The 23,778-nt window shown below is 45.8% G+C and overlaps 1 protein-coding gene and 1 pseudogene across 1 annotated transcript in view; both read left to right on the top strand.

Moving 5' to 3' along the window:
• Nucleotides 1–1,451: 1,451 nt before the first annotated feature.
• Nucleotides 1,452–9,526, top strand: LOC119877377 (annotated as a pseudogene).
• Nucleotides 9,527–17,160: 7,634 nt separating this feature from the next.
• The window catches only part of DGAT2 (diacylglycerol O-acyltransferase 2), a 36,631-nt gene continuing 30,013 nt past the window's right edge, over nt 17,161–23,778 (top strand). The window contains exons 1-2 of the mRNA XM_038569341.1: nt 17,161–17,179; nt 21,512–22,000. Of these exons, the coding sequence (XP_038425269.1) occupies nt 17,161–17,179; nt 21,512–22,000 (508 nt within the window). The remainder of the gene's footprint in view (nt 17,180–21,511; nt 22,001–23,778) is intronic.

The following is a 23,778-nucleotide window of genomic DNA, read 5'->3' as shown; positions in this document are numbered from 1 at the left end:
CACTCAGGGGCATTTTCATGGGCTCCAGCCAGCTCTGCTCCCAGTTTGGAATCATACCCTGGTTAGCTTCTTCACTTTCCTTGTTCTACTGCCCCAACTTCCTCTCCAGTTTCTCCAGTGGGTATTTCCTCAATAAGCCAGCCCCACAGCCCCCCAAAAATACTCTTCTTATTTTTTTTAAAGACACATTTATTCAGTGTCATGATCAGACTATTACATTTAGCAATCAACAGCATGGGTGCAAAAAAAAAAAATCTACATTAAAACCCTTTGTTGGAATGCTTTACACTTTCCACAGAACAGAAACTAAAATAACCTGTTATACAATTAGTCACAAATACAGTCCTCGAGTTTTTTGCCCATACACATGAGTATTGTCTAAAACATGTCTTCTTTGTAGCAGCTAGGCCTTGCCACCACTGTGCTTGGCTGAGTTCACAAATCTGTTGTAACCTACAGCTTCCCTGTCACTTCCCTGGCTCTCCTCTCCTGCTAAGCTTTGTTTCCTGGCAGTAATTAAAACCTTCTGCTGCTGCTACAGCTGCTGCTGCTGCTGGAACCACCATAGTCACCTTGGTTTCGTGGTTTGGCAAAGTATTGGCCTCCACCACCATGGGGCCAGAGCGTCTGCCTCCAAAATTTCCTCCGTTCATGGGTCCAAAATTTGAGGATTGATTGTTGTAATTGCCAAAATTGTTATAGCTTCTGCCACCTCCAAAGTTGCTTCCATCATTACCAGATCCATTATAGCCATCCCCAATGCCACTGTATCCACCACCACCTCGACTGCCACCAAAGCCACCTCGACCACTGAAGTTCCCTCCACGATCAAAGTTGTCATTCCCACCAAAACCACCTCCACGACCACCACCAAAGTTTCCAGAACCACCTCGGCCTCTTTGGCTGGATGAAGCACTAGCCATCTCTTGCTTTGATAGGGTTTCCTTACTTCACAGTTGTGGCCATTCACAGTATGGTATTTTTTTTTAAATTTTTATTTATTTACTCATGAGAGACATAGAGAGAGGTAGAGACACAGGAGGAGGGAGAAGCAGGCTCCATGCGGGGACCCCGATGTGGGACCCGATCCCGGGACTCCAGGATCACGCCCTGAGCCGAAGGCAGGCGCTAAACAGCTGAGCCACCCAGGGATCCCAACGGTATGGTATTTTTGAGTGACAGTTTTGTCTACAGAGTCATGGTCGTCAAAGGTCACAAAAGCAAAACCTCTCTTTTTGCCACTGCCTCGGTCAGTCATGATCTCAATCACTTCAATTTTCCCATACTGTTCAAAATAATCTCTTAGATGATGTTCTTCAGTGTCTTCTTTAATGCCACCAATAAAAATCTTTTTCACAGTTAAGTGGGCACCAAGTCTTTGAGAATCTTCTCAGGAGACAGCCCTCTTTGGTTCCACGACTCTTCCATCTACCTTGTGTGGCCTTGGATTCATGGCTGCGTCCACCTCCTCCACGGTGGCGTACGGGACGAACCCAAAGCCTCTGGATGGCTTGGTGTTGGGGTCTCTCATTACCGCACAGTCCGTAAGCATCCCCCATTGCTCAAAATGGCTCCTCAGACTCTCATCGGTTGTTTCAAAGCTCAAACCTCCATTGAAGAGCTTCCGCAGCTGCTCAGGCTCTTTGGGAGACTCTTAGACCTGATGGCGGTGGGAGGGGAGACTTTAAGGATGCTTACTAGGGGGCATCCAGGGGCAGAAAGGAGTAATCTAACCAGTGAATCTAGGGGCTCATCTTCTCAAGCTCTGCTTCTAGGGAACCTGATCTAAAACAGGAAGAATAGCTTAGAAACCACTTAGCCCAGCTCTCTCCCCGACCCTGCTGGACAAAGGGTGTTGAGATGCATGCAGTGAGGGGACACACAGAGAGGGGATGGGTGTCTCTAGCTGCTCCTCCTTCGGCATGCTCCTGCCCTTCGTCTCCACAGCCAGCCTGTGCTGCCACCACACTCCCCGCCTCCCCTGCAGGCCCCAGGCCCTCTCTGCAACACCACCAACAGCCCTGGCTTAGGGAGGTTTCTTTGGCCTGCCTGGGTAACCCATTCCTGAGAGTGTCCCTTTAAACTATGATCTCTTCTTGGAAAATAAAGTACCCAGAGTCAGAAAGCAGGAAAAAAAGAAATCTTCCAAGGTGGGAAACCAGCCAGGCAGAAATTGCTCTGCCAAACCTCTCACCACACTGCCTTCAAGAGTGCACAATGAGGCAGGATGCCTCCATGGCCCAGTGGTTGAGCATCTGCCTTCAACTCAGGTAGTGATCCCCGGGGTCCTGGGATTAAGTCCCGTTCCGGGCTCCCTGCATGGAGCCCGCTTCTCCCTCTGCCTATGTCTCTGCCTCTCTCTGTGTGTCTCTCATGAATAAATAAATAAAATCTTAAAAAAAAAAAAAAAAAGGAATGCATGAGGAGGCAGATGGGGTTCCAATGGACAAAATCTAGACCTTCTCATTCTCAGATTAGGCCTCAATTGGTAGAAAGGTACCATTCTGGGTATTAGAAGACATGGATCCCAATGGCAACTCTGCCAATGCTTGGCTGAATAACTTTAAGGGGGTCACCTGACTTTAAGGGACCCCATCACCCCATGAGGGCCAGCGATGGATCATGATGAATCATGGCATTCAGAACACAGGATTCAAGCCTCAAACCTGCTTCTTATGCTCATGGCACTCTGAATGGACCAGCTGCTCACTGCGTCTGTGCCTCAGTTTCCTCATTTATCACTGGAGAGGACTGCAAGACTGGCCTCATGGTTTGTTGTGAGGATTAAATAGGTTCACACACGGGGAGTACTTGGTGGGTCCCCAGCACACAGCAAGCTTTGGGTAGCTGAGGGCTATTCATGCTCGTGTTGCATATCAGCCCAGGATTGGAGAACTGGCTGGGCCCTGTGGCCTCATTGACTTGAGACAACTCCCACCCTTTGTAAAAGCCAGAGGACTAGGCACAAAGGAGACACCAACTGGAAAGGGGAGAGTTTAAAGGGCCTCCTTCAAACAAACAAACAAATAAACAAACAAACAAACAAATGGCCTCCCTCTTTCCTGTCCCACCTGCCCCACCTCTAATGCCTCCCCTGGCTTCAGAAAGAAGACACAGTGTCCCCAGGTGCTCTGGGCCAGGGCTGGGTGCCCGTGGGTCCTCACAATAGGTGGATGAATGCAGGATAAGGATGGGTGTGTGTGTGTGTATGTCAGGGTGTGCTGAAGGCCATAGCCAAACTGTATTTCCTTTCCATTTGATGAAATGGATAGAAATAATTCAAGCTTAATTTTGTTTTATTTCTTCAGGCTAGAAAATGTATTTTTGTCAACTTTCTTTTCAGATGATGGTAAAATGTAAGTAACATAAAATGTACCATCTTAACCCTTTCTTTTCTTTCTTTCTTTTTCTTTTTTTTTTTTTTTTTTTTTTTTTAACTTAAAACACAGAGGGCACCTGGGTGGCTCAGAGGTTGAGCATCTGCCTTTGGCTCAGGTCATGATTCTGGGGTCTTGGGATCGAGTCCTGCATCAGGCTCCCTACAGGGAGCCTGCTTCTCCTTCTGCCTATGTCTCTGCCTTTCTCTGTCTCTAATAAATAAAATCTTTTTTTAAAAAAACCCACAGACATTTATTCTCTCACAGTTTTGGCAACTTTGAAATCCAAAGTCAGGTTGTCCACCCTGTTGGTTCCTCCTGGAGGCTCTGAGGGAGCCATCTTAACCATTTGAAAGAGTATGATTCAGTGGCATTAAATGTGTTCACATTGTCTGATCACCAACATCCATCCCCAGAACTCTTTCATCTTCTAAAATGGAAATTCTATATCAATTAAACAATAACTTCCCATTCTCTCCCCGACCCCTTGTCTTTGTTTGTTTGAATCTGTGCAAGACTTGGGTTTGCTGGTATGATCCCTTTAACAAATATTTATTAGTGTTCCCCACACTGGGCTGGGCCTGAAATGTGGTAGGGACTCCAGGCTCATTACCAGCCCTGGAGGGTTAGGACTGCATAAGCCTGAACAAAAATGGGAGAGAATTTACTCAAGTCTTCATTCAACAGAACTCTTGTGACTTCTCAGGCCCAACGGACCAGGAAGCTGCAAAGGGGGACACCCAAATCCTACCCTGGAGATGCTGTTGTCTGGCACGGGGGACAAGGTGCAGGTCCAACTACCAGCCTTCCAGATTTCCCTCCTCAGGCCTCTCTGCTCTGATGAGTCCTACCAGCCCTCCCAAGGAGAGAAGGACAACCTGCTAGGAAAATGCAGGGGAGCAGGCACCCAATGCCTGCAGCTCATGGAAAAGCACCAAGTCTGGACCCAGGGTTCCAGCCCAGTTCTATCTTGTTTGTCATGGGCACCCTTGACCTAATCCCTCTTTGGATCTCACTCTGCTGTCAAACTGAAATCAGCAATCCCTGACACACACATCCCAAGAAGCCATTGTCAACAGTTAAAGAGAACATGCTTATGAGTGAATTTTGATGACTAAAGTGCTCTATGAACACGAGGGCTCTGATTACCTGTCTTCTGAGATTTGTAATTTAGACAAATAGGCATCATGATGTCTGTGGGCTGACAGCTCCAAAGCTCTCCTTTGATTCCCTCCCTACCTTGCTCCCTGACACAGATTCAACCAGTTGCAGCCTGCTGGTTCAAACTGTACTCTACAGAAGGACACTATTGTCCAGAGTTGGCCAGGGTCTGAGCAAAGGTCACACAGCAAATGGAGGCCAGCCTTCCTCTTCCCAGGGTAGTCGTTTTTATTACCTGGCCTACCTGGCAGATCCTTTTCAGAAAATAAATGAATAAATACTTCACAGTAGAAGGAACCTTGGAGATCATCAAGAGTAACAGTAATATTAATAGTGATGTTCTTTTTAGTAGTATGATACTACTACTGCTACTACTATTACTATTACTTGTATTATTAATGACGATAGCACCTAATGCTATATAGCAGGCATCATAGAGAGAGGTGGATGTAATTATTGTCCACATTGGACAGATAAGGTAACTGAGGCAGAGAGAGGTTGAGTAGCTCACCGTGGGATCACTCTGCTGTACCGAGTGGGGCTGGGATTAAATTCCAGGTAGTCTGGTAGGCCGCCTCCACCATTACCCCTCTTCCACGGGACTGCATTGTACAGCTGGGAAGTCTGAGGGGATTTGTTCAAGGCCACACCTGAGGGGTACCTGACCCTTAAGTCTTGACCTGCAGTCCCTGTGGACAGCAAGAATGAGTCCTCATGAAGCACTGTTCGGCTTCTGCTCGAGTTCATGCTTTGGAGTTAATAGAACAAGTCCTCCAAGACAGCACACACTAATGCTGTCACCTCTGGCAGGACACAGAAGAAAGGTGGCTGGCTGCTACGTAAGTAGGTAAGAAGAAATCAGATAACTCATAATGAATCTTAAAGATCTAGTGTTGCCCAGCACGTCAGCTGGAAATAACTGAGAGCCTCTAGTAAAAGGGGAGTTCTAGCTGACTTGCAGTTCTCCTCCACATGCCTCCTCCAAACACCTGCAAGAAAAACTGGGTAAGATGCTAGAGAGAACTGCCTTCTGTGGCTCTGGGCAGTTCAAACACCTCAGTCTCATGTTCTGACTCCCTTCTGATGAAGCAAAAGCCTTAGTCTCTAGGGAAGGGAAAGATATCATTTTGTTCCCAGGGTCTGGGTAAAAATACAGGCCTCTGGAAGAAGAGTAGAAGCAAAATTCATCTGACTTGCAGGAGGGGTAGGAAAAACCTTCTGGCTGCCGCTAGGACACAGGTCAAGATCCGCTGGTGTTATAGAAAAGATAGAAAAAATCCACTCCCCTGGGAGACAGACAGGAAATGTCTCTAGCCTAGGAACCTGCCATGATACCAAGCAGAGGTGGGCTACCATTGGTTTTTCCCTTACAAGACCAACCGCAGATGTAAGACAACAGATAGTTGCTGTGGGGAAGAGGCTCAAGAATGCTGAGATAATCCTTCCTCGAGACCAAGGTGTACAAGGGCCTGCTCAAGACCCAGCTGAGCCCACATAATAGAGATCTCACTGAACCTGCAGTGACCTTAGCACAGTGTAACAAGCGAAAACAGCAGTGTGCTGCTCAGACAAGAGCATGGAGAGAGTTGCTCTCCATGGCACAGGAGCACAACTATGGAAAACCGAGAGGGGAACAAGAACACTAGGTAAGTGTTCACCCAAATTTTAAAATTTGTGCTTGAAAGATCACTACAAAGAAACTGAATAGTCAACCCTCAGAACGGGAGAAAATATTGGCAAAGCACATATCTGATAAGGGACTGGTATCCATAATATATAATATTCATAAATAACTCTTACTGCTCAATAAGAAGAAGACAACCCAACTAAAGGAACAAGGGCAAAGGATGTGAAGGGACATTTCTCTAGAGGAGAACAGAAGTGGCCAACAAACATGTGAAAAGATGCTCAATATCCCTAGTCATTAGGGAAATGCAAATCAAAACCACAGGAGGGACCACTTCATACCCACTAAAAGGGCTAAAATCAAAAAGTCAGAAAAGAAGTGTTAGTGAAGATGTAGAGAGATTGGAGCCCTCAAATACCGCTGGTGGGGATGTAAGATGGTGCAGGCACTCTGCAAAACAGTCTGGTGTTTCTTCAGTAACTTAAACAGAGTTATCATTAGCAGTACTTTTCCTAGGTATAGATCAAGAGAAAAAAAAGCATGTTTACACAAAAATTTGTACTTGACTGTTGATAGTGGTAGCAACATTATTCATAATAGCCAAAGGGTGGAAATAACCCTTACACTCACATAAACTAATGAGTGGATAGACAAAGTGTAGTATTCATACAGGTGAATATTATTTGAGCATAAAGAATACTGATACTGGCACGAGGACTATCTTAATCCATTCAGGCTGCTTTAACAAAACACCATAGACTGGCTAATTTATAAATAGTAAGTCTCTTTCTCATGGTTCCAGAGGCTGGAAGTCCAAGGTTAGGGTGTCAGGGTTGGTCGGGTTCCAGTGAGAGTCCACTCCAGGTTGCAGACCAATGGCTTCTTGCTGTGTTCTCACGTGGTAGAAGGGACCAGCTCATTCTCTGGAGTCTCTTTTATAAAGACATTAATGAACAAGGGGTAATGGAAGGGGAAATGGGCGGGGGGTTGGGGTGACTGGGTGATGGGCACTGAGGGGGGCACTTGGCGGGATGAACACTGGGTGTTATGCTGTATGTTGAAAAATTGAACTCCAATTAAAAAACAAATAAATAAAGACATTAATCCCAATGAGGGTTCTACTCTCATAACTTACCTCTCCCAAACTCCACTTACTACCATCACCTTGGGCATTAGGTTTTTAATATAATAATTTGGGGGGAATGCAAACATTTAATCTTTAGCAAGGATGAACCTTTAAAAATGCTAAGTGAAAGAAGCCAAACACAAAGGATCCCATGTTATATGGGTCCATTTATATGAAATGTCCAAAATAGGCAAATATATAGAGATAGAAAAATAGAGAAGTGGTTGCTTAGAGTTGTGATGGATGGGGTTTGGGGATTGAGAGTTCAAGGGTAGAGGGTTTCTTTCTAAAAAAAATTAATTGTGGTAAAATACACATAAAAGTTACCATTGTAACCATTTTATTTATTTATTGTCATTATTTTTTAGAGAGGGGGTGGCAGAGAGAAAAGAAGAGAATCTTAAGGAGGCTTAAGCAGGCTCCATGCCCAGCATGGAGGCTGACATGCTGGATCTCATGACCCTGAGATCCTGACCTGAGCCAAAATCAAGAGTTGGATGCTTAACCCATTGAGCCACCCAGGTGCCCCCTCACTGTAGCCATTTTAAAGTATACTATTCAGTGACGTTAAGTATATTCACAGTATTGTGTAACCAACACCACTCTCTAGTTCCCACAACTTTTCTATACCCCAGACAGAAACTGAGCCTAGTCTCTCTTCCCTCCAGTTGCCCTGGCAACCACAGGGTTTTTATTTGTTTTTGTTTTTGAGGTGATAAAGAAGTTATGAACTTGACTGTAGTGGTACTGTACAACTCTGGGAATATCCTAAAGTCTACTGAAGTGTGTACACTTTAAATGGTGAATTGTGGAATGCCTGGGTGGCTCAGTGGTTGAGTGTCTGCCTTTGTCTCAGGGCATGATCCTGGGATCCCGGTCCCACTTCGGGCTTCCTGTGTGGAGCCTGCTTCTACCTCTTCTTGTGTTTCTGCCTCTGTGTGTGTGTGTGTGTGTGTGTGTGTGTGTGTCTCTCATGAATAAACAAAATCTTTAAAAATAAATAAATAAATAAATAAATAAATAAATAAATGATTGTATAGTATGTGAATTATATTTCTATAAAGCTGTTGAAAAAAGAAAAGGGAGAAAGAAAAGGAAAGAGAAAGAAAGAAAGAAAGAAAGAAAGAAAGAAAGAAAGAAAGAAAGAAAAGAAAGAAGAGAGAAAAGAAAGGGAGGAAGGAAAGAAGGAAAAAGAAAAGAAAAGCAAGCTAGCAGAGAGGCTGACATCCCTTTAAGCACAAGTTAACAGCAAGCAATCATGGAAACATTTGAAACCTAATATGCCTTAGGGGCACCTGGCTGGTTCAGTCAGAGGAGAGTGCAACTCTTAATCTTGGAGTTATGAGTTCAGGCCCCATGTTTGGTGTAGAGACTACTTGAAAATAAAACCTTTAAAAAACAAATATATATTTAAATTAAAAAAAAAAAAAAGAAAGAAACTAGCGTGCCTTCCAAACAATGAAAATAACACTCAGGCTCAGCCCAGTTCCTGACTATTGACTCCAATATCACATTAACTATCTAAAAGAAAAAGAAGCATGCCCACTTCTAGACACAAATTCTTTTTTTTTTAAAGATTTTATTTATTTATTCATGAGAAACACAGAGAGAGGCAGAGACATAAGCAGAGGGAGAAGCAGGCTCACTGGGGAGCCTGATGCAGAACTTGATCCCATGACCCTGGGATCACAACCTGAGCCAAAGGCTCCACAACTGAGCCACTCAGGTGCCCCCAGACATAAATTCTATTTACCATACTTTCCTCTCCTTTTCTATACATGATGGTTGGCATTTCATTTAAAAAAAAAAATAGGAGATATTTATTTTTAAAAACACGGAAAAAAATCCATTATCAAGAAATAAAACACAAAGCAGAACCAGACAGAAAGATGGTAGGAATTAGAAGATGTTGGAACTATACAACAGAGACTTTAAAATGACTATGATTATTAAGTGAAGGATCGAGAGGAGAAAATAGCCTGTAGAAATGCATGGGAGATTTTAGAACAGAGACAAACACTATAAAAAGAGAAGAATCGCTCTTCAGGCGGCAGCCACGGCGGGCCAGGAGGATCCCGTGCAGCGGGAGATTCACCAGGACTGGGCGAACCGGGAATACATTGAGACACCTCTTGTCGTTCAAGACTTGCAACACTAAACGAGAAATTGACAGCCCTCGAGCAGAGAATAGAGTACATTGAAGCACGGGTGACAAACGGTGAGACCCTCACCTAGAACTATGCCAAGCTGTTGCTTTATGGAACACAGGCCGGCCCCAGCAGCCTCAGCTCCTTCCTCTCTTCTTAAAGAGCAACAGGGCTTATTCTTGTTTTTCTTTTTTCAAAAGTGTGGCCTTTGGGCTCTGCCATGTACATCGATGTGTGATGTGGCATGTGGGAAGAAGTCCAGGGGAACTCTTGAAACCAACATTAGGCATTTTACCTTTTTTTAAAGTAACGTTTTGTAGAACTGTTGATCAGTGTATTTGAAACGCTCAGAGCCAGTTGCCTGGGACTCTTTGTTAAGGTCCTCTCCATCTCTCCCTCTCTCAGACTTTCCTTACAGCTCTCATTGCCTCTGCATTGATTCTATAAACAGTCTTTGTCTCCTTTCCATCTTTGGCGTGGGGGTGGGGGGGGTGGGGGTGGGAGGCAGACCTGGCTGAGACACTTACGCTGCCGCGGCCCCCCCCCCCCCCCCCCCCCCGCAAGGTGGCCACCAGAGAATGTCCTAACCTACCAGTTTCTTTTTTTTTTTTTTTTTTTTTAACCTACCAGTTTCTTGTCCTTTGGGGGAGGTCAAGGCCAGGCCACCACTTGGCTTGAAGGGTCATTTTCAGAATTTTCTTTCTGTCACTTGGGGTATCTTTGCCTCTCATATTTCCCTAATAAACTCCTCAACTTTGAAAAAAAAAAAAAAAAAGAGAGAGAGAGAAAGAGAAGAATCAAGGGTGCCTGTGTGGCTCAGTCAATTGAGCATTGGACTTTTGGTTTCTGCTTAGGTCATGATATCTGAATCATTGTATGGAGCCCTGAATCAAGCTCCAGGCTCAGCACAGAATCTGCTTCTCTCCTTCACCCTCTGCCCCTCCACCCGCTCCTACTGTCTCTCTCTCTCTCTCTCTCTCTCTTAAATAAATAAATAAATCTTAAGGAAAAAAAAAGAACCAAATGATAGAAATTTTAAATAGGAAAAAGCACAACATATCAGACATAAACAACTCCCAGCAAACTGGAAACAGCCAGGAAAGAATCAGTGAACTTGAATCTAGGCAGTGGAAATTAACTAAAATGAAATATAAAGAGAGAAGAATGTGGATGGGGAAGGGAGAACACAGTACTCAAGAACTCTGGGGCAACATCGGATGATCAAAAGATAGATATAGTTGGAGTCTCAGAAGGAAAAAAGGAGAGAGTGGAAGGAAAACATTCAGAGAGATAATGGCTGAGGATTTTGAAAATTTAATGAAAGATAACAAATTACAGATGCAGGAATTCCAGAGAATCTCGAGCAGGATAAATATAAGCACATACATACCTAGATACACAGATCAAATACCAAAAACCAAAAATAGAAAGTAAATGTTAATGACAGCCAGAGAAAAAAATGTAATTTTATTTTAAAAGGGACACAAATAATTATCACCATGGATCTTGTCAGAATTTGTGCAAGTCAGAAGATAATGAAGAGATAATGAAGTACATTTTTATTTTTTTAAGGATTTTATTTATTTATTAAGGAGAGAGAAAGCACAGAGGCAGGGGGAGAAGCAAGCTCCCTGCTGCGTGGGGAACCCAACATGGGGCTCAGTCCCAGGACCCTGAGTTCATGACCTGAGTTGAAGGCAGACGCTTAATGAACTGAGCCACCCAAGCCCCTGGAGCAATATCTTTAAACTACTGAAGAGAAGAGATATCAGCTCAGAATTCTATTCCAGTGAAAATAACCTTTCAGAAGTGAAGGTAAAATGAAGACTTTTGAAAGACAAAGACTGAGAGGCAACATTGCGAGACCTGTACAACGCAAAATGCTGAAAGAAAGTTATTTAGATGGAACATATTCGCAAGCAGATGAAACCTGGATTAACACAATGAAGATGAAAAGAAATTGTAAAACAAACAAAAAAAGAAGGTAAATACAAAAAACTTTATTCTTATTTTTAATCACTTTAAAAGAAAATAAATTATCTAAAGCAAAAATAGTAACATCATATAGAGTTTATAACCTCTTTAGAAATAAAATGTATAACAAAAATAGCACACAGAATAGGAGCGAGGAAAGGGAAGTAGGCTATTGTAAGGCTTGTTCACCTGTATATGGAATGGTACGTTATTATTCAAAGGTAGACTCTTATTAAGTTCAAGATGTATATTGTGAACCCCAAATCTACCACTAAAAACCTTTTAAAGTGGTACAATCAATAATTCAATAGTAGAATCGAATGGAATTATAATAAAATATAAGATTAATAAAAAATAATGCTTGAAAAGAGAAAAAAAGTATAGGATCAGATCTCAAAAAAAATAAAACTGGTGAGGCAGTGCATTTAAATCCAGCCATATCGGTAGTTATATATAAATGGTGAATGATCTTGTTAAACATCCAATTAAAAGGCAGAGATTATCAAATAGGATTTTTAAATTTATTTTATTTATTTTATTTTTTATTTTTAAAATATTTTATTTATTTATTCATAAGAGACACACAGAGAGAGAGAGGCAGAGACACAGGCAGAGGGAGAAGCAAGCTCCATGCAGGGAGCCCGACGCGGGACTCGATCCTGGGTCTCCAGAATCAGGCCCTGGGCTGAAGGTGGCACTAGACCGCTGAGTCCCCCGGGCTGCCCAAATAGGATTTTTTAAAAAGATTCAATTATATGCTGTCTATAAGAATCTCACTTTCATTTATTTATTATTTTAAGAACCTCACTTTGTTGATTTATTTAAAAATTCCATTTATTTATTTGAAAGAGAGAGAACATGAGCAGGGGGAGAAGCAGAGGGAGAAGCAGGCTCCTTGCTGAGTAGGGAACCCGACATGGGACTCAATCCCAGGATCCTGGGATCATGACCTGAACCGAAGGCAGACACTTAACCAACTGAGCCACCCAGGCACCCTATTTACTTATTTTTGAGTGTAGTTGACACAGTGTTATAGGAGTCTCAGGTATACCACATAATGATTCGACAAATTTAAACATTATGCTATGCTCACCACAAGTGTAGCTACCATCTGTCACCATACAACTCTATTACCATATCACTGACTATATTCCTTATTCTGTGACTTTTATTCCCACAACTTATTCATTCCATAACTGGAAACCTGTATCTCCCCTTCCCCTTAACCCATTTTGCCCACCTTCCCACTCGCTTCAGGCAACCACATTTTTTCTTTGAATTTAAAGCTCTGATTCTGCTTTTTGTTTGTTTGTTTTAGATTCCACATATGAGTGAAATCATATAGCATTTGGCTTTCTCAGTCTAACTTCTTTTACTTAATATAATACCCTTTAGGTCCATCCATTTTGTTGCAAATGGCATGATCTCATCCTTTTTTATGGCTAGGTAATAATCCATTGTTTATACATACCACATCTTCCTTTTTTTGTTTATCCATTTGTTTATCACTGAACACTTAGGTTGCTTCTATAACTTGGCTACTGTTAATGCTGCAATAAACATAGTGATGTATATATCCTTTCATAGTATTTTCATATCTTTGGGTAATACCCAGGAATGCCATTATTGGATCATATAGTATTTTTATTTTTAATTTTTTGAGGAACCTCCATACTGTTTTCCACAGTGGTTGTATCAATTTACATTCCCACCAACAGTATGCGAGGGTTCCTTTTTCTCCACATCCTTACCAACACTTGTTATTTCTTGTCTTTTTATTTTAGCCGTTCTGACTGATGTGAGGTAATATCTTATTGTGGTTTTGATTTACATTTCCCTGATGATGAGCATCTTTTCAAGTGTCTCTTGATCATCTATATGTTAAGGACTTCACTTTAAATATAAAAACATATAGGTTAAAAAGGGATGGAATAAGTTACACCATGCAAACTCTAATCAAACAGTAATCAAAAGAAAGTTGATGACTATATTAATATCAGGCAAAATAGATTTCAGAACAAGGAATATTACCAGAAATAGAGAGGGATATTATATAGTGATAAAGGGGCCAATTTATCAAGAAAATATGATAATCCTAAATAAATAGAACCTAATAACAGATCTCCAAAATACATGAAGCAATATCTGATAGAATTGAACAAAAAATAGGGATCCCTGGGTGGCGCAGCGGTTTGGCGCCTGCCTTTGGCCTAGGGCGCGATCCTGGAGACCCAGGATCGATTCCCACGTCGGGCTCCTGGTGCATGGAGCCTGCTTCTCTCTGCCTGTGTCTCTGCCTCTCTTTCTCTCTCTGTGACTATCATAAATAAATAAAAAATTTTAAAGAAAAGAATTGAACAAAAAATAGATAAATCCACAATTAAAGTTGGAGACTTCAAATTTCCTCTCTCCATTCAGCAACTGATAGAACAAGTAGACAGAAAATCACAAGGATTTAGAAAACCCAAACAACAATATCAAACAACTTGACCTGAACTTTATAGAACACTACACAGCATCAGCAGAATTAACACTCATTTCAAGTGTACATTAAAGATTTAGCAGGGGGAGAGGTTTGCCAAGACATACCATATCACCATATTATACCCATGAAAAAAACTTCAACAAATTTAAAAGAAATGAAATCATATAAAGTATGTTTCCTAATAAAAATGGAATCATACTAGAAATCAATAACAAAAAGACAACTGAAAACCCCCCAAATATTTGGAAACAACATACTTCTAAATAACCAATGGGTAAAAAGAAAAAAAAAAAAATAACCAATGGGTAGAAGAAAGTACAAAGAAAATTTTAAAACTGAATGAAAATGAATTTTGAACTGAATGAAAATGAAAACACAACATATCAAAATTTATGGGGTACAGATAGAGTAGTTCATAGAGGGAAATTTATAGCATTAAATGCTCATGTTAGAAAATAAGAAAGGCTTGGCATCAATAAACTAAGCTTAAGAAAAAGAATAAGTGATATCCAAAACAAGTCAAAGGATGGAAATAATAAAGAGCAGAAATAAATGAAATTGAAAACACAAAAAATAACTGAAAACTGTTTTTTTTTTTTTTAAATATTTTCTTTACTTATTCATGAGAGACACACACAGAGAGAGGCAGAGACATAGGCAGAAAGAGAAGCGGGCTCCACGCAGGGAGCCCAATGTGGGACTTCATCCCGGGACTCCAGGATCAAGCCCTGGGCAGAAGGCAGACTCAACTGATGAGCCACCCAGGCGTCCTGAAACTAAAGATTGTTATTGGAAAAATAGATAAGATTGATAAACTTCTAGTCAGACTGGTAAAGAGAAAAAGAAAAAGAAAAAATTGCCAATATTAGGAATGAAAAAGAGACATAACTACAGATCCTGTAGATATTAAAAGGACAATGAGTGCTTATGAACAACTGTGTGTCAATATATTTGATATCTTAGTTGAAATGTCCTAAGGGAGGGGTGTCCGAGTAGCCAAGCCATTTCTTCTCCTATCTGTGTCTGGCATAATACTGAGGTTTGTGTGGACAAGAAGAGAAGTACAGACCACAGAATGTCTAAACTGCTGTAGAGAACAATCCTCCAGAATCAAAGGATTAGGTTGGCAGAGGCCACAGTGGGTTAGCACCTCGGTCCAAATTCCCCTGAGTTTATTTTCAGGCCTGAACCTCTTTCTCAATACCAGGTACGCAAGAAGTGACAACCATGACATAATTCTGGGGATTGCCCAATGGCAATGTCGGAAAATCCCCAGATTTTTTCTATCCTTCCTGTCCAAGTCACCTTCACAACACTGTTCCAGTACAGGACTGAAGGGGTAGCTTAGCTTCTCTCTTTCTGCCTCTCTCCGTTCTTCCCTTTGTCCCTTCCATCCAGGCCCAGGTGAATTAGAACAAGTGAGGGCTTTGGCATCATACGTTAGGATACCAGTCTCAGCCCCTTTTCTCACTATCACCTCTCTAAGCCTCTCTGTTTCTTCATCTTTACTTTAAACTTGTAAACTCATATCTCCAGGGTTCTGAAGGTTAAATAACTGGTACGTACAAGGTCAGGGCTAAATTCATTTCAATTTCTGGTCTCTTTCTTTAAAGATTCCCTTCCTTGAAAACTCCAATGAGGATGGTACTACCTCTTCTCAATTTGACCTTGGAACTTCAAAAGCTCTAGGAGGGTTGGGACTGAGTCTGACTTCTCTTCACTTTTATATCTCTATACCTGCACAGGTCTTGGCAAAGAGCATGTACACGATAAATGTGTTGAATGAGTGAATAAATGAACGATGACAAAAGTTATTCTGGGCAGCATGAGCTGTAATACAGAATCCCAAACTGTATTTTCTAGGTTTTAAGAGTGCATGTAATTGCAGAACCAGGGAGTGGGCAATGAAATGAGTAAGATCCAGTCTTTACCCTTGAGGAAGTCAATACATTTTTTTTTTCTGATGCCTTCCTTATACCAGGTCTCATGCTAAGTGCTTTGAATCAGCTTTATGTTTGCCTACAGTCAGATGGGAGAGAGAGGAATCTAGACAGATGAATTACACAAACTGTTTCTCCAAAATGTGTGCTTCTCCAAACTATATACCTCTCCAAGCAGATTCCTAGCCCAGGTCCCAGTGTTAAAGTGGAAGTGGAAGTTAAACAAACAAACAAACAAAAAACAAACAAACAAAAATAAGGCTTCTTGAAGGAAGATGTGTAAAGATAGTAAGGATGGGCAGGGTGCAGAAAAGGAGATGCTTTTCAGTTCAAGAAGGGGAAAGGGCACCTCAGTTCAAAGCACTTCAGTTCAAGAGCACAGTGTGATCAAAGACCCTGAAGGGGAAAGTTCATTCAAGGACACAGCAAGTGACCTGATATGATCAGAGAGCTGAATCCATATCAGAGAGAGGCATAGAGGAAGGCTGGAGAGAGTAGTAGGAGCAGGATCACATGAGGTCTTGAATGCCACGTTAAGGAGCTTGGGCCTCATCCTAAAGCTATGGGAGCCACAGTGAGAATGGTTGGGTTGCATGTTCTAAAGATCATTCTGGGGGTCAGTGTAGAGCACAAGGATGGAGACATGGGACCAGTGAAGAGGCTAGTAGAGCTTGCCTCCCTCTCGTCTCCCACTGTTTCTCCAGCCAAACACGATCCTCACACACATTTCTAGTCTCCTTTGACTTCTAGCACCTTTGCTTTTCATTATGGTTTTCCTTTGGGAACTGTGGTGATGCTGAGGTGCCTGTTTGTATTTTCTTGTGCTCCCCAGTTTCCCTAGTTTCTCTGGGCATTTCACTCTTCCCTCCTCCATTACATAATGGCTTTTGGACAGCTTGCCCCATTTCCAGGTAAACCTGTCTTCTCAGTCATTAACATCAGTCATAATACTTCTATTGATAACAACATTTGTCGAATGCTATACACCAGCGTCTATGCTAGGCACTTTATATTATTTTAGCCCTTACAATCCTAGGAAGGAGGTACTTTTATTCCCATTTGGATGGAGCACAGGGACAAGTGGGGCTCAAACACAGTAAAGCAACGGTGACAGGTTGCAAGGTTAGGGCTTATTCAGTCTGGGGCTTGGGTCAAGGTCAAGGTGCATATGGATTAGGAGAAGTGCCTTGTCCAGGTATACTTCTTCTACTTACTATAAAAACGATCCGTTAGCAGACGTGTCCTAAGCCCCTGCTCAGTGAGATGGATGTGACCAGGGTCCCACCTCTCTAGGGGCTATATTTTGCTCCTGGCCTGGGGAGCATGGGCCTTGCCATCCCCAGTGAGTTGTGTCCCCTGTCCCAGCATTCACTATTCTGCACTGAGAGTGTTTTCAGCTGTGTCCCTAGAGCCCCAGCAACTGGAGTGTAGGGGCTACCCAAGTGAGAGGCTGACCATGTGGAATCCTGGGCTACCCCTGCTGAACTAGAGAAGCTTCCCTCATCTGCTCCCGAACAAGGCTGGATTTGAAGAAAGGATTTCGCTGCTAAAGAAAGCTGGGAAAATAACTGCTGAATAGTAACAGTATTTTTAAAAACAGAATTGAGATATATAACATTAGTTTCAGGTACACAAGATAATCCTCTATATGTATATATTGCAAAATGATCACCATAGTAAGTCTAGTTAACATTTATCCTCACACATAGCTATTTTTTTTTTTTAATGTGTCTGCTTCTTCCCTCAGAAAGTAGGCTCCTGGGGAGCAGAGGCTGCACCCAGACCAGCACCAGGCTGGGAGGATCTCCGGGAAGGTGGGCCACACAAGATGCCCAAGGAGCTTTCTATGCACCATAAGGTTTGTCCCCTTTCTCTGCGGGGGTACAGTCTTGGGAGAAATTGAGTAAGAAACTTGCAGACAGATGACGCAAGGGGAACTTTCAGTACATATTGCAACAGAGAATTCTAAAATGGGGCCTGGGCTGTTGTGATGGCTTGTTCCCAAGGGTCTCAGCCCTGCTCCTCACCAGCTGGCCAGACCTGTCACACAAAATGTGGCCAAAGGCTATTATTGCCCAGTCCTCCCTAATGCCTGGCCTTGGAGCTGGGAAGCTTGAAACCTGAAGACATCTTTCATCATCCGTGTGGGTCTTCCGCCCTATGTCCATGTCACCAAATCCTGGAGATTCTAAAACCTCAGCATTTTCTTCAGCCTTCTTACCTTTGGCCCTGCTATCACTTTAGCTTAGCCTGTGGCATCCTCATCTCTCCCTCCCTCCTTCTTCCTTCTCTTCTTCCTTCCTTTCTTCCATCCAGCATTACCCACATCCCTCCTATAGGCCAGGCCCAGCATTGGTATTGGGACATAAAGCCCTCTGATTCTACCTTTGCCCTCCAGTAGCCTCTCCTGGGCAAGACAGCTGTGTAAACATTAAGAGTACGGGTGCTCTGAAAGAGAAAAGCCAGGGGTCTGATGCGGACACAATGATGAGAGATCCTCTGAGGGTCATGTGCTGCATACCTTCCATTTACCCTCCTGGGCCCCCACTCTTTACCTTTCTCTATCCTGCACACTTCCTGAATTCTCTGTATGGACTGCATTATTTGGCTTCCTTATCTTCTGGCTGATGGGCAGCCCTGCAGGAGACTGGAAGGAGGGACAGAGAGGGACCCTGCCAGGTCACCCCTTCCAGGGTTTCTATCAGGCAGCCTGCTCTACATAGCTCCCACCCTGCTTGGCTTCCTCCTTTTGGAAATTCAGGCCACATCCCCCACCACCACCACCACAGTGTTACTAACCTTGGGGTACTGCACCATCTCTTGAGTTTTCTCTACAACCTGCCTATATTTTTGCAAAGTTTTGGTATTAAAATTTCCTCAAGCTACCCAATGACAGAGAAGTTGTCTCCTCCAGGGACACTGGCTGATACCAGACATAGGTTGTCAGGAAGAATGCCATGGAGGTGATAGCCGAAGGTGTTCTTGTTTGGACAATGATCTTTCTAGAGCACAAAACTAACTGTCACCCCTGCTAAAATCCTTTATGGCTCCCCATTGCTCTGAAGATAAAGTCCAGACTCCTTTGCCTGGCATCTAAGACTGTCCACCATCTGGCTCTTGATGATCAAGCAGCATGTGGTTAGGTCACTCAGGAGGACAGTTGGGGACTTGGAGGGAGGGGAAGCAGTTCCAATAGGGGTGTAGTCATGCCACAAAGCAGCCCCACCAGGCAAATTCCTGGCCAAGGAAGGAGGAGTGGGTGAGACCACAGGGCCATGCCAAGATCTCCTCGCCCACCCTCTCTGAGTGAGCTGAGCACGGGGAATGCGTTTGACCCAGACTGGCCCTAGCCTTGGGCACGAGAACTGGCTCAAATCCAGGCCCCCACACTGACATCTGGAAAGCTCTTCAATTCTCCTAAAATCAGTTCTCCTAACTGCAAAAGGGGAATAATCTCACAGAGCTACGAGGGAAGTTTAAAGGAGGTAATACTTGCGAATTTGCTTTTGTTAAACAGTTCTAGTATCGGGGCTGGACCCTCTCCCCAACCTCATGAGTCAGGGAAAGCACATGGGCTAAAGGTTCAGGAAGGCTTGAATGTAAATCCCAGCTTTACTACTTCCTCACTTTGTAATCCTTAACAAATCACTTTACCTCTCTGGGCGAAGTGGGGTAATAATTACCCCTTGGAGAGCAACTATAAGGATTGAGCAAGTGCATACAGAATAGAGCCTGGCATAGAGTAGGGTACTTGGTAAATGTTTGGTTTTGCCTTTCTCCCCGTGCCTCTCTTAAGGCAAGTGTCTTCTCTGCCTTGCGGGCTGGCCCCGTAAAGTAGAGGGAGGGGTTAAGGCTGCTGTCGCTCTGAGTCTCAGGTGTGCAAATGTCAATCCCCACAAATTACAAAGCTGCACCCATAATTCCCAATGGCAACACAATACTGGTGACTGAGGATGGGTGGGGTGTGATGGGACACATCACCTTTGGTGAAGCCCACCTTGGTCAACTCCTGCTTGGCAGCTTGACCTAGCCTCTCTATCCCTTTGGTAGAGAGGGTTTGGTCAAAGCACCCACGGGCTGAGTAGGGAGAAGATAAAGGAAATGTGACTCAGGTTCCAGAGCCATCCTGCTCACATACTGTAGGAAGAGCAGGGCAGACCATTGCAGACAGGAATGTAAGGATGTTGGGATGTGCGGGGAGGGGGCCAGGAGAAGTCAGTGCCTGGCATGAGTCCCCCATGCTCACCTCATGCAGGAGACAACAGTCCGAGGACAAAGAAAGCTGCCACATGTGTGTGAAGGGCCAAATTGGAGCTACATTTTACTATTCCCCAAGCCCCCACCATACCACCAACCCACCTGCTCTTTCTTTCTTTCTTTTTTTTTTTTTAAGATTTTATTTATTCATGAGAGACACAGAAAGAGAGGCAGAGACACAGGCAGAGGGAGAAGCAGGCTCCTCACAGGGAGCCCGATGTGGGACTCGATCCTCAGACTGGGATCACGCCCTGAGCCAAAGGCAGATGCTCAACCGCTGAACCACCCAGGAGTCCTTCACCTGCTCTTTCTAACCCTCCAATCAAGGTACCCTTCTCTCCATACCTCTCTTTTGGTCCATGCCCCACAGGATGAAGTCCAAGTGTCTTGGCAGGATTACAAGGCCCTTCAGATCTGGTCCCTGTACATCTGTGCAGGCTTGACTTCTATTCCCCTGCCTGCATTCCTCTTCTAGCCACACTAGGGCGCTCAGGGGGCCCATCTCCAGGCCTTCACTCATGCCGTGGCCTCTACCTGGATGCTCTTCTCCTTCCTCTCAGCCTGGCATAAACAAATTGATCTTCTCTGGTCCAGTGGCAAATGGCATCTGGCAACACAATGCTGGTGGAAGGAGTATTCCCAATTTAAGACATTATGTCTGTCCTTCTGCCTTGCAGACTCAATCTGCAACACTATGGATCAATGGGCAATGAAGATAATTTTGAAACATATGCCTGACACTATGCAAGGCTTTTTTTAAAAAATGTCTTACCTCACTTAGTTCTTTTTTTTAAAAAAAGATTTTATTTATTCATGAGAGACAGAGAGAAGCAGAGACATAGGCAGAAGGAGAAGCACGCTCCCTGAAGGAGCTGGATGTGGGACTCGAACCCAAGACCCTGGGATCACCACCTGAGCTGAAGGCAGATAGATGCTCAACCACTGAACCACCGAGGGGTCCCATCTCATTTAGTTCTCAAAGCATTTCTCTCTCTCTCTCTCTCTCTCTCTCTCTCTCACACACACAAATAATTATTATTCCCATTTTACAGATATGGAAACAGGTTGAAGGAAGGCAGGGCCAGAGTCGGACTCCAGCTCCGAGTGCAAAGCTGCTGTGCACGAACTTCCCCAGGAAGCGCATCCAGTGCCAGCGGAAGCAGGGGCCTCTGTCCTCTGTCCCAGCACTGCCAACAGCACCTGTGGGTGGCGGTCTCTGGCCCCGACCCCCCCCCCCCGCCCCCTCACCCACGTGAGCATCCCTCCCGCAGGGACCGGGCTGGCTGCGCTGGGGCCGCGGCACCCCGCAGGGCAGAGACGCTCTTGATAACCAGGTGTTAAGGTAGAGGCAGCGTGGGTGGCTTAGGCCCCTGCACCGCCACCGGAGGCAGGACCGCGGCGTCTTGGCCGCCTGCAGGCGCGCAAGCGGGGCCACGGGCACACGCACCGGCGGAGGCGCTCGTCCGGCTGCACGTGCTGGGCGTCGGGGCCCAGGAGCCGCGGGGGCGCGGGGGGGCAGCGGCCGAGCGCGCGGGGAGCAGCCCCGAGCCCGCCCCGGCTCCCCCAGGACGAGGGGCGGGGTGGAACGGCCGGCCCCGCCCAGCCCGCGTCGGGCCGCCCTGCTGTGAGGTGATAAAGCGCCGCGCTCCGGGCGCCCGAGCGCAGTGGCCGCCGCCGACGGCCCGCTTTCGGCTGCTGCTCGGGCTGCGACGGGCGCCGAGCCCCGCTCCCCGCTCCCCGCTCCCCGCTCCCCGCGCCGCGTCCGCCGTCCCCCGACCCCCGACCCCCGAGCTCGGCGCGAAGCCCTGGCCCCGGCGGCCGGGGCATGGGCCTGGGGCGCGGGGCCGTGAGCTGCAGCGGCTCAGCATGAAGACCCTCATAGCCGCCTACTCGGGGGTCCTGCGAGGTGAGCGGTGGGGGGGGGGCAGCGGGGCCTCGGCCGCCCTCATCCCGGGGGGGGGGGAGGGGGGTCTGCGGGGCATCGGCCGCCCCCATCCCGAGGTGAGCGGGGAGGGGGGCAGCGGGACCTCGGCCGCCCTCATCCCGAGGTGGGGGGGGCGGTCTGCGGGGCCTCGGCCGCCCTCATCCCGAGGTGGGGGGGGGGTCTGCGGGGCCTCGGCCGCCCTCATCCCGAGGTGGGGGGGGGGGTCTGAGGGGCCTCGGCCGCCCTCATCGGGGGGGGCGTCTGCGGGGCATCGGCCGCCCCCATCCCGAGGTGAGCGGGGGGGGGGGCAGGGGGACCTCGGCCGCCCTCATCCCGAGGTGGGGGGGGGTCTGCGGGGCCTCGGCCGCCCCCATCCCGGGGGGGCGGGGTCTGGGGCCTCGGCGCTCTCATTCCTGGTGGGAAGCCGCGGGAGGGTTTCCGGGGAAAGGACGACGGGACGAGGGCTCCCAGGGAAGCAGGAGTGTGTGCTCAAGACGCGAGTGCGAGGGCACGTAGGTGGAGGCCTGGCCCGCCTGCAGGCTGAGGTCCCAACCCCGTTCCTCTCCGAAAGCGGCGCCCTGCCTCGCGCCTCAGGGTCAGGGAAGAGGCGAGGATCCCGGTGACCCGACAGGCGCAGGCGGCATGGTAGTCAGTTCATGCTGGCTCTGGCTCTGGCACTTAGTTTTTGCCACCTCTGTTACATCACTTTCCTTCCCCCAGCTTGTTTTCCCCCGTGTGTGACATGAGGTTGATATTTAACAAGCCTTCCCCAACCCCGAGCACTGGCCGCGCTGGCCCTGTTCCCTGGCAGTTCCCTCCTCTGTCTTCTCTCCAGATGGAACAAGCCCTGAGCGACTGGATGGGGCAGAGTGGCAGGGTTTTGCAATCCCCCGAAACAGCCACCAGCTGGGGAAGGTGCCTGGCTGGTGACAGGTGTGCCACACTGTCGTCTGCCCTACTTCCATCCTGGAGGCCCCGGGCTGGGGAGCCCACTCAGCAGCAACGCACCCTTAGAAAGTAGAGAGGAGGACCCGGGTACCCTCCAGGAGGCCCAGGCCCCTCTTCCGCCAGCGTGGAATCGAGGCCCTTGGTGAATATATAATCATTCACGTATAGGTAGAGAAATTGATGGCAAGAGGCACGACCTTCCTGAGGTTTCCTTAACAGAAGCCTTGGCCAGGGAAGACACTTGGGAAGTCACCACAGCTGTCCTTGGTCTATGTGTGTCTTGAAGTTTCCCTCCCTCCTCCTAAGTCTTTATTCTGCTTGCTGAACCTCTCTTACTTAGCATTATTTCTTCAGTAACTGACAGTCGCCTACTCTACCCACCTTCATTTTAAAAATAAAACATACTGATTATTGGAATTTTGAAAAAAATAATGAAACATGGGAAGAAAAGAACAACTGCTGGTCCATGAACTATCCAAAAATAGCTTCCTCTTGCCATGTTAGCATATTCCTTTCCAATGTTATTTATGCACATTGTATAGAGTTGAGGGCATGCTACAGATACAGTTCTGAATCCTGGCTTCTGTGAGGATTTCCACTAGAGCTCAGAGTCACTTATAATATTCTAGTGGCTGCAAAGTAACCTCCTTGGGGCTATATCACAGTTTAACTGTGTCCTGGGCATTGGCATTGCCCTTGGAATGCTGCTGGTTGCCCTTAGAGAGACACTGAGCTGCCCTTGCCATTTTGGGGACAAGCAGCCTGAGCTGCCCCATGTATCTGGCCCAATAGCCTATGACAGCCTCTTCTCT

Source organism: Canis lupus, chromosome 21, assembly GCF_011100685.1.
Source record: "Canis lupus familiaris isolate Mischka breed German Shepherd chromosome 21, alternate assembly UU_Cfam_GSD_1.0, whole genome shotgun sequence".
NCBI classification, from domain to species: domain Eukaryota; kingdom Metazoa; phylum Chordata; class Mammalia; order Carnivora; family Canidae; genus Canis; species Canis lupus.
Note: the sequence above shows the minus strand (reverse complement) of the source record. Positions and strands in the feature narration are given on the sequence as shown.